Below are 13,040 nucleotides of genomic sequence, written 5' to 3'. Positions count from 1 at the left end.
ACAAATTAAAATGTTTTGTGGGCTTGTAGACATAGTCCAAACAGGGCTCTGTGCCTGTGATGCCTCAGGTAAGTAGGTCCTGACTGTCTGGGATTCTTCTCTTTCACCTTGACTGTGTCCAGATGAGAGAATGGATTTGCCACATTCATCCACACAGAAGAGTCAAGTGGGAATTTCTTGCAAATTTCTTGCAAATTTTCTGAGTTCAGAAATAACCCCTAGAAAATCACCAATTAGGTAATGTTTTTCAGACTGTGGGTTGTAAAATCATTCACAATTAAAATGTATTAGATGGCCTGGAGTGGGAACTGATGGAATGGGATAATACAAAACACCAGAGCCTATTTGCACCCCTTGAGAGTATTCTGGGGAAACTTCCATTCCAATTATAAATACAAATGTTTGTTATGTGTGGTGATAAAAAGTGTATTCCTTACAGTGAGTCCCAGTTCCCTATTTTTTAAAATACTGTTAGGACACATTCCTATTCCCATCTTTTCCTTTCCTTCAGCTACATTCAGATTTAATTGTGATCTCAGGGCAAAGCCAGTAATAGTAATCCTGCTCTCTTGGGGTAAATCATGGCCACCAAGAACATAGGCTTCGAAGTCATAGAAAACCTAGTCCAAATTACAGTTCTTCCTCTTAGATGTACTTGCTAAATGATTTAACTTCTCTACAACTCAGTTTCCATGTGGATAAAATAAGGTGGACAATAATAGTAACGCCAGTCTCCTAGGGTCATTTTAAGAAATAAATGGACAAAGGTTTAAAATGCCCTTGGCACAGTAAATGTTAGTAAACACTCTCTATTGCTAAGTATTCTCTCTATATAGCAACTCGAATATTTATTTCTAGGACAGACCTGATTTTTAACTCACATCTGGTGAAACAGCTCATCTGAACTCTCCACTAAACGTCTGGTGCACATACCATACTTGGCATGTAGGTTCTGGAACTCCTGACCATTCCACCAGAATCCAAATGACCCTCTGTCCTTCCAGTTGCTCAGGTCAAGCCTCTGAAGTACTCCTTGCTCATCATCTCTCACAGGCGACGTCATGAAGCCTACTGGCCAGACCAAATACACATGGACTCTGACAACTTCTGCTGCTTCTGCAGGACCATGCTGAGAAGCCACCACTGGTTCGCTGGTTTTCTAGAACAACCTCTAAACTGGCTTCCCTGCTTCCTCACTGCCCCCCCATAGCCAATTCTTAACACAGTAGCCTCAGGGATCCCTTAAAACCTGTCAGATGGCGTCCCTCCTGTGCTCAAGCCACTAAACCGCTCAGCACATGCTTCACCAAGAGTGAGGTCAGGGGCTTTGCAATGGCCTACTTGACCCTGCATGGTCTGGTCCTTGCTCCCTGTCCACTCTCCTCTCTTGCTTCACCTGCTCCTCTCCAACCAGCCTGGGCTCCTTGCCACACCTTGAACGCTGGGTGGGAGTCTTTATCTTTGTCCTCCCTTAGTCCTTCCACAGCCCAACCCCCGTTGTTCATCTTTCTTCCACATTGAAGAACTTGGACGAAACTCTTTCTCCTGCTTTATTCCTTGGCCTTAAGATATATTAATTTATAGCATACTATACAATTTACTTGTATACGCAGGTTAAGCATCCTTAACCTGAAAATTTCCAAATCCAAAATGCTCCAAAATCTAAAACTCTTTGTGCATGATCAATTTTATAGAGTATTTTGGATTTCAGATTTTTTGGTTTAGAGATACCCAACTGATAAAGTCCATATAAATATCCAAAATGCAAAAAAATCCAAAATCTGAAACATTTCTGAATCCTAATTGTTTTGGATAAGGGATATTCCACCTGTATGTTCTTCATTGTCCATAACTCATTTTTAGAAGTTAAAATTCATGAGATTAAGATGCTATTTGTAGCATATGCCTGTAATCCCAGTGGCTTGGGAGGTTGAGACAGGAGGATCACAAATTCAAAGCCAGCCTCAGAAACTTAGCAAGGACCTAAGCAACTCAATAAGACCCTGTCTCTAAATAAAACATAAAAAGGGCTGGGGATGTGGGTCAGTGGTTATGTGCTCCAGAGTTCAATTCCTAATAATGCCCCCAAGAAGATGCTATTTGTTTAGACAAAGTGTCTAAAATAGCCAGCTACATAAATTAACTGCTCAAATAATCTTGGTTAATTGAATATTTTACATTACCATTTTTCTCCTAACCTCTCCCCAAAAATAAAGGGCCCAGGTGGAATAAAGGAGGAACTCAAGAGTAATAAAGCTCTTTCTGTACCTTGCATTAAGCCATGACTTAATGTTAAACTAACTATGGTTCAGTTGGTAGTAATTCAGCAATAATAGGACTTTCTGTGATCATAAATGGCAAATAATCATATTGATAAAATTCAGAATAGGTTCAAAACCCAGACAGATAATAAATTCTCATGTCTTCAGTCATAGTCAAGTATTTACTATCAGATATTCTGCTACTAAATTATTAGTTTAGGGTACACAGACATGGCAGAAAAGATCAATAGGAAACCTACAAGCTTTTACCCAGCACTACATTCATAAATGTTAAATAATTGCTAGTGTGAGGTCACCCGTGCTGTCCTTCAGCAACCCGTGTGGAAAGTCATGAGTCCATCATCACTCAGTAAGGCCATAAAATTGATTTCATCTTCTATTTAACTATCTTTCATTATAGGAAAGATTTACAAATTAAAGCATTTAAATTGTTAACATAGTCCACTTTCCCCCCCTGGAAATCGCATCCACCTTAGCACCTACCATTGATAAAACAAATAGGAAAATGCAAAGTTTGTGAAAACCACATTGTATCAGGCGTTTTTTCGGGCTCTCTCCTGCTCACATAACACACTAGCTGTACTTGATGACCGCCCCCCCCCTTTTTTTTTACTTCATTAAGTTAAGGAGAAAAGGTAAACTTAATAAATTTCCCTCTGTTCCCATTTTTTTACTTGTACACTAAGTAATTATCATGAATCGAAGTTGCATACATCAAAGAGTAACTTCATAAGTAATTTTTAAAATGTTTGCTTTGGTACTAAAATAAATGTATAAAAATATTCATATGCAACTGTTGCACTTAATACAACAAGTAACTTATTTGCTCCTGCCAGCTTATATGCCTACAAAGAACAAAGAACACAAGTTCTTTGCAGCTCATGGACAGCTCAGTGCCTAGAGGTTAGGATTACTCTTTGTGAACCACAGGGTACACTGCACTTGTGCTGAGTCCTGCCATTTCACTGGTCTCCATATGTTTACATACATTGGCAGCCTAAAAGAATAAGGGGAACCCAGAGATCTTTCATACCCAAGTCATTTTAACATAAAGGAGGACAGGTTAAAAGACTTGAAATGCCAATAGAAACTGGATTAACATTTAGTTTACCTACTCTCCCTTTATTGTGTAAATTTCTCCAATATCTTATGCAATCACACAATAAATATTTAAACAGCATAAAATGAGCTAAAGACTAATCCCTGAATGTCCATATTTAAAATATTTTAACTAATATGGTGCATACAGATGTGCCTATATTATGTGTATTTGTTCTTTTTTTAATTCAACACATTTCAATAACTTTGCTCTAATCAAATATTTCATTCTTACTGTAATTATCTTTTTCTGTATGTTTTGTACCACAAATAAAACTACATATAAAATCAGTGGTATAGCATATACTCAATAATACAGTTACAGTTAGAAGCACTAATTGTTTTTACACTTTAGAGATTGGGACTTTAGAGATTTTAAATTCAAATCTTTCATGTTAGAGCCAAGTGAAGAAAACCCAGAAAGTTTAAATGACTTGCCCATGTCTTAGTATAGAGGACATTAGAATCAAGTTCTTCTGACTCTTGTCTCACGTATTTTATCTAAAACACACCTCTGGGATTCCATGGAGTTAAATTACATGGAGATGTATAGACAAACTGAAGTAGTTTACCATTAGCCATAGAATAATAACAAATACAATACTTACATGGTTTAAGAAATTAAGAATACCCAGACCATAGATTCTAAGGGCATTTAATTACTCAACACAGATTTTGTGTTTCAATTGTCTCATAAATGTCTAAATTGTTGTGGAAACAACGATATCATAAATAGCCACATTAAATAATTGTAGAAAAGACTTCCCATTTATTCATAGTGCTAATTACTTTCCAGTACCTTGTTTACATCGTTTACATTATGTGGGTGATCTTCATTAGCACCACCTCAGTGCATGGCATAATGAGGTTATTAAGTTAGCTGACTTAACTATGGCACAGAAGGAGGGAAGTCCCCCACAGTAGAGACCTCTGGTCAGCGATGTGGTTAGCTACTTGAATTTTAGCTATTAAGTATGAGAAGCAACACCTAAAAAGAGAGGTAGGATCACCCAATGAAAGCCAGACCAAAAAGATCAGACTTCAATCTGAAGTCATTAACAAAAAAGTAGTGTGAGGTATACATTGGCCTTCTTCAGGGAAAGAGTAACCGAGAATAATTACTAAGAAATTTAGGTAGGAAAAAATGATCTCAGTTCAGCACAATTTCCCCAATTTGCCCAGGGATAGTACTCAATGCTTTGTGATAACAGCAGGTTCTAAGTTGTCACTTCTCAAGATCATGGACTTTAAACATGTGGCTAAGGGATAAAGGTCTTCCTTATCAAGAAGGGTAGGAAAGGGTCTCCTGAGACCCACTTTTCCCTCTTCACCTAGCTGATTCTATAGGTAGCCAGAACAAACCAATTTTGACTGCCTTCATTCTCTGGGCCTGAAAGAGTAGAAGAGACCAGTGGGAGTCAGAAACAGCTATCCCTGAGTGACGTCAGAAACCAAAACAAATCCCAGCTCCATAAAAAGTATACATGTTGGAGTTAACCATGCCATTCATTTAAAATTTCCCCCATACGAAGCAGTTCTGAAGTGTCAGGAAAGAGTAAACCATCTGATGATTAGAAAAGTATCAAGTTAGGAAAACCTTGAGAACTCACTCTTTCAATAGAGCCCCATATTTTTGTGTTTTAAAAGTCTGAAATCATCAGGATGACTAGTCATTCTTCCTTCATCCCTTTAAGAAGTTTTAGATGGGTATAATTCTTCTCCTTACCATAACACATTTATTCACTCAGTTATAGAGAACTTTTCAGTTTTACCATCTACGTATTGGATACCCTCCTATATACTGTCAAAATAAAGATAAACAGAATACATTAGACCACAGGGAAGTACCTGCCAGAGGAGCTATTACTCTTCAATGCATCCACTCTGATGTAGCAAATGAATGACTTCAGGAGGCAGGGTGAGCTCTCAAGCTAAATGTCAGTGGTGTTTATCACTAAGTGAGAACACAATTAGAACACTTGCTACTAACAGTGTGAACATACTACTCTTCTGTTACAGAATGTCCTTTTAACACATTTTAATATATCTGGGAAAAAAACCTACTTTCAATGTTTTAAATGAAGTCTGAAGTATCTGACTCTCAGCAAATACATTGACAATTTTCACTAGCATTTATACTATCATCAGCAAATGACCATCAATCACAATTTGCATCTTCTAAATGCTGAAAGAAGTTTAAAACCTAGAATATGGTCTCTTTGGGACAAAGAAAAGACATGATTCAGAAAATTTCTGTTCTCTATCTCTCAATCTAGGCTGAACCTTGAAATTAACATCTTCATATAAGTGATGAAAGATCCACATTTGGGGGTTATTCTTTGACTGACTTGGGAATGAAGACGAGGGCATATATCCTTTTCAATCTCTGGGGTTATTTTCAAAATGATATTAAGTATTATCAGGGACAGAGTGTAGATGAAGGAATGCTTAAGTATTTAATTTGTATTCAAAATGCCCAGTCCACTTTATTTGGCAACTTTACAGATTAGTGGAAGCAAGTTTGTACCCACAATGATTTAAGGATAGCCAAATTAAATGAATATGTGTATATTTATTTCCTTGAAGCATTGGTAAACCTCTAAAATGTTGAAGATGAATTTATACACAAATGAGTGGGTGTAGGAAATCAAATATTTAACACAAGTAGTTTAAAACAATAAAAGATTTATCTGGAAAGTATAAACAGTGAGTGAGTGTTTGGGGGCATGAGAGATGGGAAGAAAGGGCATGGGAATGCGTGTTTGCATTGTTGTTTATGAATTGTTCAGAGACAAACAAAATTCTTGCTATGCCCAGATTATGTAATTTATGGGGAGTGTGCAGGCTTCTCTGTTCAGCCACGCTGATAATGACACTAATAGTTTAATTACAACTTGCTGCTCAAGGAGATAAACAAGGCTGCTTGCTTTTTAAAATCAGGGGTTACAATTACTTTTAAATGCGGGGGAAAGACACATCTGTGAGTACATCTTACTTTGTTAGGAAAGCAACCAGAAACCAGCTGGAAGATAAACAAAGCCCCAGGAGTGAGCAGCCGGTGCAAAATTAGAGCAAAAAAAAAAAAAAAAAATACACCCAATTTAAGCAGTGGAGCAGTAGGCGTGAGGCATAGTAAACAGGCGGCAAATGTAGGTGGGCAGGGATAGAAAAGTTTCTGTGGCCAGATCTGCATTTCCCCTGAGATCTCATCACAGAGAAGACCTGAGCACCCCTCCCTCCGCTGTCCGCCTCACAGGCACGTCTCTGCCTTCTTGTCCTTCACTTCAGCACCACCACAAGAGGACAGCTCCGCTGTCCGCAGCACCAGAGCGCTGAGGGCCTCCCTCCTTCACCTTCACCAGCCTCCTTTCCACAGCGTTTCTTTCTCACTGGTATCTTTCTTGACGTTTTGCATTTGGGGTATTTTAAGGGACATACAGAAGGGACCAAGTACTTGTCTAGTTTGTTTATTTCTAGATCAAAGAGAGAAAAGTCCTGCCTGAGCCAATCTTTTAATTGGACTCTACAGCAATTTAACAAGAATAAAAGATTGCAAGTCACTGGGTTTAATTTGTTGGCAAAGTGGCTCCAAGTCATTGAGTAGAAGTTGAAACTTGAAACCCATTTTCAGTGCTTTATTTTACTGTTTGTTTATTTGTTTGATTGACAGTACCAGTAGAAGGTTAAGCACCTTTACTATCTGCTGCATCAGTCCTTCTCCTAACTAAAGGGTCAATGGAATAATTCCTGATGTCACTGGTTTGGAAAAACAAACTTGGTCCTAAAAAGTTCTTCTCAGTCCTTTAAAACACCCCTATAACCATATGTTAAATCTAGAATATACAAGCAAGGGATCACCAACTTCCAGATGAACATCACAAGCTACACCGCATGCCACAAAAGACCAGAGCTTCCTTGATGAAGTCCCTTTTTCTCCAGCCCCAAAGCCAGAGGCAACCATTTAGGAATGACTGGATTTCTATGATTAAAAAACCAAATCACTGACACAGGAAAATCAAGATCCAAGCAACTTTGGCACAAGCAGTCCCCATTCTTCCAACCACAAAGATGTGGTGGCTTAGTCAATGAATCTTCCTTCTCCAGGCAGAGTGTTCTCTTTTGCCCACACTTCTCAACAAGGAATAAACTACTTATCATTTGAAGCTTTTATTTGCTCTAACACACACACACACACACACACACACACGAGTGTTTAATTCTTTTTCCAAGGGTTTAGTTTCCTAAAGAAAAAAAAAAGTATTGCCTGTTTTCAAAAGTTAGATTGAAAGTGAGTCTTCAGGAAAAAGCTCTCACTCTTTTGGCACTGGAGTTGCTAAATTAAGGAGAGACCCTGGAGAGGGAGAGACACAAGCTAGGGTTGAGGCTTAGGAGTTAGCAATAGGCAGCGCTGTGAAGTTAGTGGTGAGTAACTTCTTCCCAGTCCTGAATAACTAACTGAGGAGGTGTGTTGGAACAGCAATGGAAGTGGGAGCAGCAGACTGTGGAGTTTCCTATTAGGTGACCCTGAGTGGACTCAGCTGAGGTAGCCTTGACTCTGGGAAGCCCTGGTTCCTCTCTCTGCTGCCCTCTCTCCCTCCCTTCTTGCCTTCCTTCTGTTCTTCCCTTCCTCCTCTCTTCCTTCCTCTCTCCTTACCTTCTGCCTGCCTGCCTTCTCCCTCCCTCCCTCCCTCCCTTCTCTCCCTCCTCTACCCCAGTGACCCTTTTCACTGAATTCCACCTGGGCCACTTTGAACACCAGTTCCAATGACAGCCTCAAATCACGCAGCGTGCATCCTGTAGCACACGCTCTCCTGCCACCACGTTGCTCTCCAGTCGCCTGGTGCAAGGAGAAGGTTCCCTTTCCAGCGCTCAGCCCCGCCCCCTCTCCCTACTCCAGCACCGCAGCAGTGGCATCCACCCGTCAAAATCACCAGAGTCTGAATGTCACCAACAAGTTCCACCCGGTAGTGGCCCCGCCAGCGAGCCCTGCCAAACCCTCCAAATCCTCCGCCCACAGCCGGCGCCCCGGCACCCCACTGAGCTCCCGGGGCTGGGGAGCCGCATTGTCCGCACTGACAACACTTTTCTTTTCTTCCTGGAAGGGGAAAGCCCGCGTGCGCGTCCCGGGCGGCCGGAGGGCTCCACGCGCTCCCCTCCCCCACCCTGCACCACACCAGCGCACACCCGCGCACACGCCCTCCGCACACCGGCGACACAAAGGGAGCGGGAGAGCGGCGCCCGGAGGGCCGGCGGGGGCGGGGCAGGGCCCGCCGGGAGGGGACACCGCGCCGGGCAGGGGGCCGAGCCGGCGGCAGGAGGCGGGAGCCAGGGAGCGGGCGGCGAGCGAGGCCCGGCAGGAGGGGCGTCCTTACCTGCCCCTAGGTTGAAGGAGATCCTGGCCTCCGCGAGGTACGGAGTGTCGCTCTTGGAGCGGACTCTTCTGATGGGCCGCCGGTCTATGTCATCCTCCGAAGATGCCGCCATTAATGTGGGAGGCAGGAGCAGGGTCGCCCGGCGAGCTGAGAGGAGAAGGAGATGGAGAGAGGGAGACAGGCGGAAAAGGGGAGGAGGGGAGAGGAAGAGGCTCGCGCACGGGGAGGGGGAGGGGAGGGGGAGGGAGAGGAGGGGAAGGGGACGGGGAGGGAGGGGAAAAGAGAGGGAAAAGGAAAGAAGAGGGAGAGAGAAAGAAGGAGAGCGAAGGAGAGAAAGGGTGAAGGGAGAGAAGGAAAATCCGTTAAGGATCTGTGGACTGGAGCAGAGCCCAGGCTATCCCTGGCTTGCGCAGGGCTTCCCCCGACTCCCCTCCCAGCACCCGACCAAGGGGTCAGCAGTCAGGACCCACACCCGCCTCTTGCCCGCAGCCCCAGTTTCAGCCGTTGGCACGGACAGGCTAATGCGAAAGGGAAGACTCTAAAGCAAAGCTGCCCAGTCAGCACGGTGCCCTCTCCCGCCAAACGCACTTACTCTGCTTTGCAAGCGCACACTGTGGTCTCATTAACCCTCAGGATTCTCTAGTGTGGGCATGCGGGCCTCTGGGCCCAGCTTTGGCGCTACTCGCGTGCAGTTGTCACTCCTGGGGTGCAAGCCCTGGTCCCTTGGTCATGGAGGAGGGCATTGTGACCAGGGCTGCCCTCTGCTCCAGTGCTCCAGACCAGGAGCTCAAAGGGAGAGAAGATCTGAAATCCTCAGCAACTCTTTTCTGCCCCTTGTAACTTACAGGTGTGGGCGGGAGGAAAAGTGTACACAAGTTTGGGAGCAGTAAAGTTTCTAGAATTGGTACTTTGTGGGCTAGCCATACTCACGCAGAATGGAGTGGTCTCTTACACAGCTACTTAACTCCAGGATGTATTTATCTGTCCATAAAAACCCATTCATTTTAACCTTCAACCTTCTCTTTACTTGGTCACATACAGACAGACCCTAGTTTCTCGGATGGACCCTTAGTCTCTACAACCCCGTGCCATTGTTTCTTAAGGAGAGTGGGGATCAAAGGGACTTTACATTCCTTTGAACTGCCCCACAGCACAAGAGAACCAGAAAGTTTTTCTGGGAAGAACCCTGTGATGCTCCCGCTGAACCTATTGATGGTCTGAAAGCTCTTTTATGTTCATCTTTCTGTAACTTCTGTTTCTTGACCCTGTGATGTTGCTCTTTTCTATCTAGTAAGTGCACACTTGGAGTGCACAGCTCCCCTTCTGTGGTTCCCTCCCTGACACAAAGGAAACCTCAGTGTGGAGTCCTGCCCTTCAGTCCCAGAGAAAGAAGTGCCCCTCTGGTTCAGCAAGCCTTCCCTCTCCACATCAGCTGTCAGTTCCCCTTCATTTTGTATTCCCTCTCTCTTCACTGGTCTCTTGTCCTCACCTATGCATAGTAACCCTTCATCTCTGGAAAAATATATCTGCCCTTGACCTTGCTACTGCTCCTCTACCATACTATTTCCTTGCTATTCTGTTTAACCCTGCCATAGGATTCTTGCCCCCACCCCCCGCTCCATTTCTTACTCCCAGTTCCAGTGGCAAGTTTCATCCTTACCATTGGCTCCATCCTTGTCTCTCAACCAAGATTCATTTAGAAGATCATCAGCATCTGTCTTTCCAATCCATCACTTTCTTGGTTTCTTTGAAGTATCCAGTAATCTATCCCTCTCATAAGTTTCCCCTCCCATGGCCTTCCAGTACTGGACTAGTTCCTAACCACTTGATTTCTAATCGTTGGACAGTTCTCTGCATGTTAATTGAAAAGGTTCATCCTGGTATTCAGGCCTTCCTCCAACCTGACTTCGACCTGTCTTTCCATCCTCATCTTCCACACTGGCTTCTAATCTGCTGGGAATTACCCCAAGTCTGCCTCCTTCTGCATCAGCACCTGTGTTCCTATGGCACACCACAGTTTCTTCCCTAAAAACTTTCCATGTTTTCCTTGGGAATGTATTTAAGACATGAATCTACCAGAGAGTGAATGCTTAAAAAGTAATTCTGAAAGAGAGGAAGAAGAGAAGGAGAGAAAAAGAAAAGGAGAGTGAAGGCAGATTACCTAACGAGCAGTTAAATTCGGGAATCAAATCCGTGTCTTCCTGATTTCAAATCCTATCACCTTAATGATTCCAGACCCCCAAATTATCAGATGTTCAAGTCCCTTATATAAATGTTGACATATTTGCATAGAATCTATATACTTCCTCCCATATGCTTTAACTCATCTCTAGATTACTTATAATACCTCATACTATGAAAACATTTTACACATAGTTGTTACACTCTATTATTTAGGGAATAATGACAAGAACAACGAGTCTGTACGTGCTCAGTACTGATGTACTTTACCTCCCCCCAATCTTTTTGATCTACTGTTGGTTGAACTCATGGATGTGGAACTGTTATAGTTTAGATATGAGGTGTCCCCCAAAAGTTCATGTGTGAGGTAATAAAAAGGTAAAATGATTTGATCATGAGAGCTATAACCTAATCAGTGGATTAACCCACTGATGTGGATTAACTGGGTGGTAACCATAGGCTGCATGTGGTGAGAGGTACTAGGTCGTGAGGGGTGTACTTTTGGGGTTTATATTTTGTCCCTGGTGAGCAGAGCTCTCCCTTCTTCCTGGCTATAATTTCCTGAGCTGCTTTCCTGTGCCATACCCGTCCACCACGATATACTGCTTTACCTTGATCCCAGAGCTAGGAGTTAGCAAACTCTGAACTGAACCTTTGAAACTGTAAGCCAAGATAAATTTTCTCCCCTCTAAATTGTTCTTATCAGGTATTTTGGTTATAGTGGCAAAAAGCTAACTGAAACAGGAACCCATGGATGTAGAGGGCTGAGTGTACACTGATTTTCTAAGTATGTATATTTGGTGTACTAGTCATATTTTTAAATGTGACATCTACCTCATTGTTATATCACATTTATTTTTTTTTAAAGTTTTTTATTATTTATTTTTACAGATTGCATTTTGATTCATTGTACACAAATGGGGTACCTCTTTTCATTTCTATGGTTATGCATGATGTAGATCCATGCCATTCATGTAATCATACATGTTTTCCCTGATAAGTGGATGATGATATATAATGGGGATGGGTGGCAGGGTGAGAGAAGAATGGAGGAACTTTAGATTACATAGAGGGAAAAGAGAGGGAGGAGGGGGGTATAAAAATGGTGGAATGAGACAGACATCATCTCATTTATTCTTTATTAAACACAAATTGAAAATGGATGTCTCCAATTCCAAGAGGCAACAAGAAGGATCATTGTCTTATCAAATGAACTACGCAAGTTAGTATTTTTAGATGACTAATAAGGTTATAAATCCAAATTGTAATTACAGCATTTAGGCTTATGTTTTTAAGCAAGTATAAAAAGTAAGGAAATAAACTCAACTAATTTTGAAGACTGTATTAATCTTACCTCTGAATTAGTACAGTGTTAATTTGCTTGTTCAAAATGTTTGGAATTCTCTGGCATCTTGGATTTTCATTTACTAGTCGGTCTTTAGAAAAATGATAGTCATCTGAAGGACTAACTAGCCTTAGATTTTCTAATGTTTCTTGGATTTTATAAATTAGTGGTTCTTAATATAGTGAGGTAAACCTTTGATTTTCTGATCCTCATTCATTTAACACTTGAGAGAATTAGGACGTTGATATTACTACACTTTAAGTTAACCCCTCTTCAGAGGAGTTTAAAGGCACTTTCATTTTATGGCACTATAAATTATTGCATTATTGAAGTAATTCCAGATTAATATGCTTTTGACAATAGCATATAATACTATATCTTTCTTCATGCTTTGGAATTCATTTATCACAGTTTCCTTTCTGATTATATCTTCCATTTCTTGGCTTCCTTAATTTATTTCTTTTCTGTCTTTCACTATATTTTCTTTTCACTTTGCCCCCTTTTCTCACATCTTCTCCTAGTTCTCTCTAACAATTCCCATGTAGAGTCGTTCCTCTCCCTTATATCTCATATGAAAGACTCCCATTTTGGGGCTTGTCTATATGTGTCCACATCCTTTATCCTCTGCCATTCCTGTCACATTCATGATTTCTTGTTATCAAATATTTGGTGACATCAGGGGAAGAACTCTGGGGTAGGAATCAGGGATGGTGGGTCCCAGTGTTACCACAACCTCATCAAGTAAACACTACAAATCACTCT

At 41.9% G+C, this 13,040-nt stretch overlaps 1 protein-coding gene across 2 annotated transcripts in view; it reads right to left on the bottom strand.

The window, feature by feature from the left end:
- Phactr1 (phosphatase and actin regulator 1) overlaps positions 1-13,040 on the bottom strand; it is a 501,682-nt gene that overhangs the window by 467,894 nt on the left and 20,748 nt on the right. The window contains exon 2 of one of the 2 annotated variants that reach the window (XM_047557907.1): positions 8,753-8,899. In XM_047557907.1, coding sequence (XP_047413863.1) covers positions 8,753-8,899 — 147 coding nt within the window. Of the gene's footprint in view, positions 1-8,752; positions 9,003-13,040 lie in introns of those variants that run through there. The other variant, XM_047557912.1, reaches the window with a different exon arrangement.

Source organism: Sciurus carolinensis, chromosome 7, assembly GCF_902686445.1.
Source record: "Sciurus carolinensis chromosome 7, mSciCar1.2, whole genome shotgun sequence".
Taxonomy (NCBI): domain Eukaryota; kingdom Metazoa; phylum Chordata; class Mammalia; order Rodentia; family Sciuridae; genus Sciurus; species Sciurus carolinensis.
The sequence above is the reverse complement of the archived record's forward strand: the minus strand, read 5'-3'. Positions and strand labels throughout refer to the sequence as shown.